Source organism: Excalfactoria chinensis, chromosome 4 (genome assembly GCF_039878825.1).
Source record: "Excalfactoria chinensis isolate bCotChi1 chromosome 4, bCotChi1.hap2, whole genome shotgun sequence".
In the NCBI taxonomy this organism is placed as follows: domain Eukaryota; kingdom Metazoa; phylum Chordata; class Aves; order Galliformes; family Phasianidae; genus Excalfactoria; species Excalfactoria chinensis.
Window position 1 is genome coordinate 29,920,534 of NC_092828.1, and position 7,641 is coordinate 29,928,174.

The window sequence follows — 7,641 nt, forward strand, 5'->3', positions numbered from 1 at the left end:
GCTGATTCTTCTAAACTCTGTGGCTTGGTTTTTCAAAGGATACTTTCTTTGTTTGTGCCAGTAACCTGACAGCTAAACAAACTATGGAACAAATCAGCAGATCAGGACAAATGGTCTTTTTCAACATTTTCCACGTCTTGGCCACTGTTGAAAATAAACAAGAGCTGCTTAATTTTGGATTCCTGAGTCAGTGAATGGCATTGTTGCCTTTCCTGAGCCTGAGCTGTGAGTTATCAGTGTCTGTGTGCCCTGGCACCATGGCACACATTGATCACTCAGCCACTCACACACACTAAACTTTACTTCTTGATCCATTAGGGAAGAAAAATCTCTCCGAATGATCACAAGCCGTGTCTGAAGCAGGACAAGGAGAAGAAATGTGGGTAAGGACCAGCTCATGTGCTATAACACTGTGTGGTATGCCCAGGGATTTGGAGGCACCTCTGAAATGGACTCTGCAGAAGCCGACACAAGGTAGCTCAGAGGGCAGGCTGGGAAGGAGGAATTCAGGCTGACCTCTCAGGGAATTTTGCACCTTGCTCTGGGCCAGGCGCACAGCAAAGTAGCTCTGTGGGGCTGGAAGCATGTCAGGGCAGAAATTTCTAACCCACAAAGAAAAAAAGAAAAAGAAAAAAAGAAGAAGAAATCCCTCTTAATTTTCCCCATCTTTCAGTACATGTAGGATGCTTAGGCTGGATGTTTACCAGTTTGCTTTTTTCAAGGGGAGTTGGGGTTGGGGTGGCTGTGTTTAGCCTGGCACACCTTGATGCCAGGGGGAAGATGCTGGTGCAAATGCCCAACACATGCACATGTTCCTGTACATTGTAAGCATACACGTGTGAGTGCTCTGCTATGGTCTTAGCAACAGGTGTGAAAATCTTCTGCTGGTTTTATGCAATTGAGTGAACCCAATTCAAGATATTAGCACAGGAAAACAGAAAAACCGTGTCTTGCCATAGCTGGAAACCAGACCATGGAAATGCTCATTTTGGTGGGGATCTCAGCTGTGGTCTGTGAATAATGGTTACAACACTTAAATGGAATTGTGCAGATTTCAAAACCAAAGAACTGATCTACGGGGATGCTGCAAGCATCAGGATGTGAATGCCAGCAGAGCCCCCCAAGTGCAGGGCTAGGAGCACCAGGAAACCTGTGCTTTGGTGTGGAAATTCTGGGGAGAGGGCTGGGCCTCACCTCTCCACCGCATCACCCTCGGTGCACGAAGCACCCGGGCAACTGCAGGAGCACGACCGGCGGTGTCGTGTGGGGGATTCTGACAGCCCTCCCCCAGATGAAATATAGCGTCAGCCGAGCGTGCAGGGGCCTGCGTGGCTCCGAATGTATGAAATGTATGAATCTCGGCTGCTAGTTACACCCTAGACCACAGGACCGCTCCTAGGCGTTTCTCGCCGGCCCTTCTTTGTCTCCTAGCGGTCTGACAGCTCGCCATTCCCGTCCACGGCGATTTTGGTAAGGGGAGCCGTGCCTCTGCGGCGACCGCTCGGCGAATCGCTCGGGTTGGGCTCAGAAATGCCCACAAAACGCTCTTCGGTGCCTGCCGGGACTCGCGGGGCTCTCCAGCACCCGACAGCACCGTCGCTACCGGTGCCAGGCGTTTCAAACAGCCATTTGTCCCGCGGCACGCGTGACGCCGGCTCTATCTATAGGCGGGGGCTCTCCCAGCCGCGCCCCACGCCCGGCCCGGAGCCCCCCCAAGCCCCCGCTGCCCGGGGGGAGCCGGGCCCGGCCCCTCCGCCCGCCCCACCGAGGGGAGGGGGCCGGATGGGCGGCCCGCCCGCCCGCCCCCTCGGGCCACTGACGCGGCCGCCAGCCCCAGCATGGACGCCACCGGCCCGCCGCCCGCCGGTCCCGAGGGACGGGGCCCCGGGAAGGAGGAGGAGGAGGCGGCGTACGCGGAGGTGTGCGGCTCGGCCGGAGCAGAAAGCGGGGCCGCGGACGGCGGGGCGGCGGCGGCCACGGAGGGCCCGGCCCCGGCAGGGCATCGCCCCGAAGTCGCCGCCCCGGGATGCGGCGCGGGGCCGGGGTCGCCGTCCTCCTCCTCCTGCCCCTCGGCGGGCAGCGCGACGGGCGGCGGCGGGGCGGAGGAGCCGATCGCGGCCGGGGGCCAAACCTCCTCCTCCTCCTTGGGCTGCGAGAGCGACGAGGAGGCCGGCGAGGGGCGCGGGGCGGGCGACCCCCCCCGGAGAGCGCTCGGGGGCGCGCACGGCGCGGCGGGGCCGCACTACATCAGCACGCAGGAGATCCAGCTGAGCGAAGTGGACCACGATATGGACTTCGACGCGGGGCTGGCCGCCCGCTGGGACTTCGAGGACGACAACGTGATCTACTCCTTCGTGGACTACGCCTCCTTCGGCAGCGACGAGACCCCCGGCGACACGCCGACGGAGGAGGACAACAGCTGCTACCTCAGCACGACGCCCAGCGAGCGCACGGCGCGGGCGGACAGCGCGGGCAGCGGCAGCGAGGCGGCGGGCGGCAGCTCGGGCAGCGACGCGCCTCGGCGGCCCGGCGGCGCGGGAGCGAGCCCCGCGGGACACATCCTCCTATCAATCAAAGCGGCCTCGCGGGCTATAAATGAGTGTAGCGCCGCGCGGGAAGAGCGCGACGCGACCTACGCCGCCGAGCATGAAGGCGACATGAGCCTCCGCGTCGCCGCGGGCCCGGAGCGCGCGGCGGGCTTCGGGCAGGACGCCGGCCGCCAGCACGCCAAGAAGTTCATCGCCGTCCCCGCGCGGCTGCAGACGCGCTGCGGGGCCAGGGAGGCGGGCGGCTGCTCCAGCGGCGCCTCCAGCGCCGTCAGCGAACTGGACGACGCCGACAAGGAGGTGCGCAACCTGACGGCCCGCGCCTTCCGCAGCCTGGCGTACCCCTACTTCGACGCCCTCAGCCTCGGCTCCCGCGCCTCCTCCGCCTCCCTCTCCGACCATGCGCTGGGCGTCAACCGCTGGTCCACCTACCTGGACCTCAAGTGCGGCGCTCTGGGTCCGCGCGGCGCCGCGGGCGGCGGGCAGCTGTGCGTGCGCTCCGGCAAGGCGCCCAGCAGAGCGCTGCAGTTTGTGGTCAGCAAGCTGGACGGCGAGATCGCGCACGTCGAGGCGCCGCCGCCGCCCCGGGGGACGCTCGGCGTGCGGGAGCCCGGCCGGGCCGCCCGACCCGGCGAGGAGGAGGCCAGCAAGAAGTCCAAGCTCGCCTCCAGCCTGCTGAAGAACGTCATCTCCAAGAAGATGCAGCTGGAGCACGAGTTCAAGATGGAGCGGGGCGAGCTCACCGACACGTCCTCGGCGGGGCCCGGCACCGCGCCGGCCGCCGGCCGCGACCCGGAGCCCGGCTCTGGGAGCGGCGTCGGGAGCGGAGGCGGCGGGCGGCCGCGGGAGGGCGGCGTGCAGCGGCAGAGCTCGCGGCTCTCGGAGGGAGGCTCGGAGCACGGCGCGCCGCCGCCGGAGGAGCCGGGGGAGCGCGGCGGCGGGCGCTCGCCGGTCTCCAAAGCGTCGACGCCGCGCGAAGGGAGCCAGGAGAGAGCTACGGCGGAGGAGGCGGCCGAGACCCGGCGGGGCGGCTCGGAGGCGGCCAGGGCCACCTTCCTGCGCAGCCAGCACAGCGCCTTCAGGTCCTGGAAGGAGCGGGAAGCGGAGAGCAAGGAGGAGCGGGCGCCCGGCGGCAAGGCGAAGCCGTCCCCGCGGCCCGAGTCGGGCGAGCCGGCCGCCGGCAAGGCCACCAAGCTGTCGCGCCTGTTCGTGCCCGGCATCCAGAACGCCGCCAAGGAGAAGGAGCCCGCCGGGCAGCGTCCCGCCGCCGCCTCGCCGCCCGCCGCCAAGCCGCGGCTCCCCGAGATCAAGATCAGCCTGGGGCCGCCCGCCGAGCCGCCGTTCAGCATCGCGCAGCTGCTGACGCCGCAGCTGGCCGCCCGACCGCCCGACGCCGGCCACAGGGCGCCGCGGGCCGACGGCTCCGACAGGGTACCGCAGTTCCTGGTGCGCGACGTGCGGGAGGGCAAGGGCAAGGCGCAGGCTCCCCTGCATCAGGTGCGGGACGTGCGGAAGCTCATCAAAGGCTCCCACGGCGGCGATTCGGCGGATAACGGCAGCGACAGGGGCAGCGCGGGCTCCGAGCAGGGCGGCGCCGAGCATCGGCAGCCCGGCTGGGCCGAAGCGGGGGGCAGAGCGGCGGCGGCGGGGGGCCGGGCGCTCGGCTGTCCGCCGGAGGGCACCGTGCTGGTGCACCGCACCTCGGGCCGCCTGCCCGTGGCCACCATCGCGCCCAACAAGAGCGACCCGCGGCAGCCCGCCGTGCTCAAGATCGTCGCCAAGTCGGCCGCGCCCTGGCGGCACCAGACGGCCCCGGCGCCCGCCGAGAAGGGCCGCGGCGCGGAGGAGGACCCCCGGGAGGAAGGCAAGGCGGCGCCGGTGCAGAACGCGCTGGAGAAGCTGACGGCGGCGGTGCGCAGCATGGAGGAGCTGTACAGCTTCAGCAAGCGCGAGTGGAAGCGCAAGAGCGACCCGCTGCCCATCACCGGCAGCCACGTCCTGTCCCTCATCGCCAGCCAGGAGCGCGACGCCGCGCCCCGCCCGCCCCTCGCCGCCGAGCCGTCGCCCAAGGCCGAGGAGCCGGCGAACAAGGGCCCGGGCCCGGCGGGGGGAGAGCGACTGCCGCGCCGCGCCGCCAACCCCGCCGCCGCAGCCGACAAGGTGTCCGCCAAGGCGGCGGCCTTCGAGAGCCTCGCCCGGCAGCGCCAGCGCGGCCCCGCGCCGCCCCGCGCCCTCCTCACGCTCCGGGGCTCCGCCGCGCCGCCCGCCAAGCCCCCGGCGGACGGCGGCGTGCGGGGTCCCGCGGCGGCGGCGGCGGCGTTGGCTCCGCGAGCCCCGCGGCTCCCGGTTCCCGGCGGCGAGGTGCGGGCGGAGCCGGAGCGCGGCACGGACTGCGACGGCTACCTGGCCCTGCCTCTCGCCGCCGCGCGACCCGGACCCGCCCCGGCGACGACGGCGGGCGGCGGCCGCCCCGCCCCGGTGTCCTTCGGCGCCGCCCCTCCCGCGGGCGGCCCCGGGCTGCCGTCCGCCGCCGACGCCTCCGGCGCCCCGCAGTCCCCCGACGCCGCGGCCGCTCTCTTCCCGCCGGCGCTGCCGCCCTTCGCCGCCGCGCCGCCGGCTCCGTTGTTCTGCTTCTCGCCGTCCGTGGCCGAACCGCTGCCGCAGCGGCGGGTGCTGCTGGACGTGAGCAGCGGGCAGTACTACCTGCTGGACGCGCCGCCGCAGCAGACCGCCAAGCGCCGCCTCTTCGACCCCGAGAGCGGGCAGTACGTGGAGGTGCCGGTGCCGCCGCCCGCCGTCGCCCCGCTGCCGCTGCCCCTGTCCCCCCTCGCCCTCAACGCCGGCGCCTTCGGGGCCGCCTACATGCTCTATCCCGGGCTGCTGCCCGCCGCCGCCGTGCTGCCCGCCGGCGCCCTGCCGCGCCCGCTCTCCCACCCGGGAAGCGAGGGCAGCGGAGCGGCCGATCCGGGCAGCCCGGCGGAGCCCGAGGCCCCCTACTACGTGCCCGGCGGGCAGGGGCCGGCGGCGCGGCACGGGACAGCCGAGGCCAAACCGCTCGTCAGCATCACGGCGCCCGGCGGCGGCCCGCGGCTCGTGGCACCGCCCTCCTTCGACGGCACGACCATGCGGCTGGTGGTGGAGCACCGCTGAGCGCCGGTGAGTGGCGAGGGGCAGCGGCTGGGGCGGGGGGGGATGCAGCCCGTTAGCGCATGTGGTGACAACCTGGGAAAAGGGTTCACCTCTTCCATTTGGAGGGTAAATCCGGGCATCGGGCCTATGTTGGGTTCTGCCGTACTTCTCCCCCGTTGTCCCTTCCAACTCGATGTTCTATGATTCTGTGATTCTCAGAGTTTCCTTTCTTACCCTTTTGTCTTCATCTTTCTGATCACATCCGTGATAACTACTTTGTGGTTATGGAGTTTGATTCCGCAAGCCAGCTTTGCTTGGGGTAGGTTTTCCCCTAACAAGAAACTGTGATGCAAAAGCAGAAGCGGCAGTTCTGTGTTTCACACAGATCCAAATAGGAGCAGTCGGTCTGATTGCTCTCGCATCAGGTCAGGCCATTTGTCAGATTGTGGCTTTGAGAAGCAGCCGGATTCCATTGCTTAGACCTGGCTTTGGCAGACAGGGATGACATGCTGAGCTGGCTGGGTCCCCTTTCTTTCCTTCTGAACTGAAGCTCGAGCTGTACTTTGATTCCACTTCTCGATATCTTCCCATAAAGGACATCTCTCCCTTCTTTATTTTCTTTTTCACAAACCATATCACCAGGTCAGGGACTCACCTGCCTTGGCCTCTGTCCCCTTTTGTCAGCTCAGTTCTTAGCTGGATTTTCCTGCTGCCCTTTTTCTTTCATATGGCTGCTGAAGCAGAGCCTATTTCCAAACTCATCCTTCAGTCCAGAGTTGCCTCAGAGATTTTACATAGCCCTCAGCTTCACACCACCACCAGTGCTTCGGGGTGCTTTCCTGTGCCAGCTTTTAGGCTTTAACTTTGCAAATGCTTACACACATGGTTATGGGTTCTTTCCCTTCCAATTATGTGCATTGTGCTGGGTACTGTACCTGACCTTCAAGGCCTGTAAGTAAACTCTGGCACCTAAACTTCCCAGCTGTGTATAGTTACTGCTGCTGCTAAAATCAGAAGAGTTGTCTGGCTATCCCAGACTGAGCACTAAACACGTAGACATTCCAGGCCAACGTAAGCCTTTGCTTGGAAGTCCCTGGTTGTTGTCCCTGTTGGCCCTGGCTTTGTACTCTTCTGATGTACCTGCACAGGGCTCCCCAGAAGGGAGTTAAGGCAGTGCGTGATTCACACCCCACATACTGGGATTGGTTCTGCTGAAAATACAACTATACTTGACTATAGATTCACAGAATCACAGAATGGTTTGGCTTTGAAGGGACCTTAAAGCCCACCCTGTTCCAAACCCCTGCTGTGGGCAAGGTTGCCACCCACCTGATCGGGCTCCCCAGGGCCCCGCACAACCTGGCCCTGAACACTTTGTTTAATATCTTGGGATGCTGCTGTTTCATCCTTGGCAGTAGTTTGGTGGATTTATAGGAAGAATACTGTAGCAACGAAGGACGTGCTGCATGCTTTCCTGGAGTAGAAACAATTACTTGCATATTTGTGGCAGTTCTATAAGAATCTACTTCTAATAATGTTTTTATTTTAATCCTTACAGGGCTAAGGAAGAAGGATCACTCTGCTTTACCTGAAACACACCTGGTAACTCCGAACGCTCATCCTAAAAACTGCTTCTACCATTTACAAATGTTTTTGCTTCATACAAAACAAGTGTGTAAGTTTCTTGTTTCCTCGACAACAGTAAATCACTGCTTTATTTTCTGCACAATTGTTTTTGTATGGAAGCTGGTCTGCAGACTTTGTACGTGGCTGAAAGTGGTGCTGCTGCTGCAGCTGTTTGTAATACGGAGTGTGCAAATGGAGCTGTGTTTGGGTTTGGATCAAAGCAAGTTTTCTCCAGGTGCCTGCAGTGCCTTGGGATTCGTCAGTGAAGCCACACGGCTCTTGAGAAAGAAATGAGACCCTCAGCTCTCTGCCACTGCTGTACGTTACAATCATCCCCATA

The 7,641-nt window shown here is 64.4% G+C and overlaps 1 protein-coding gene across 1 annotated transcript; it reads left to right on the top strand.

Moving 5' to 3' along the window:
- Positions 1-1,838: 1,838 nt before the first annotated feature.
- C4H4orf54 (chromosome 4 C4orf54 homolog) lies at positions 1,839-7,367 on the top strand. Its single transcript, XM_072334519.1, has 2 exons — positions 1,839-5,702; positions 7,234-7,367. The coding sequence occupies exon 1, from the start codon at positions 1,839-1,841 to the stop codon at positions 5,694-5,696; it is 3,858 nt and encodes a 1,285-aa protein (XP_072190620.1). The 3' UTR covers positions 5,697-5,702; positions 7,234-7,367.
- Positions 7,368-7,641: the final 274 nt, after the last annotated feature.

What these genes read in the sequence shown, in the direction of transcription:
- C4H4orf54 (XM_072334519.1), top strand. Translation starts at nt 1,839, where the DNA reads ATGGACGCCACCGGCCCGCCGCCCGCCGGTCCCGAGGGACGGGGCCCC.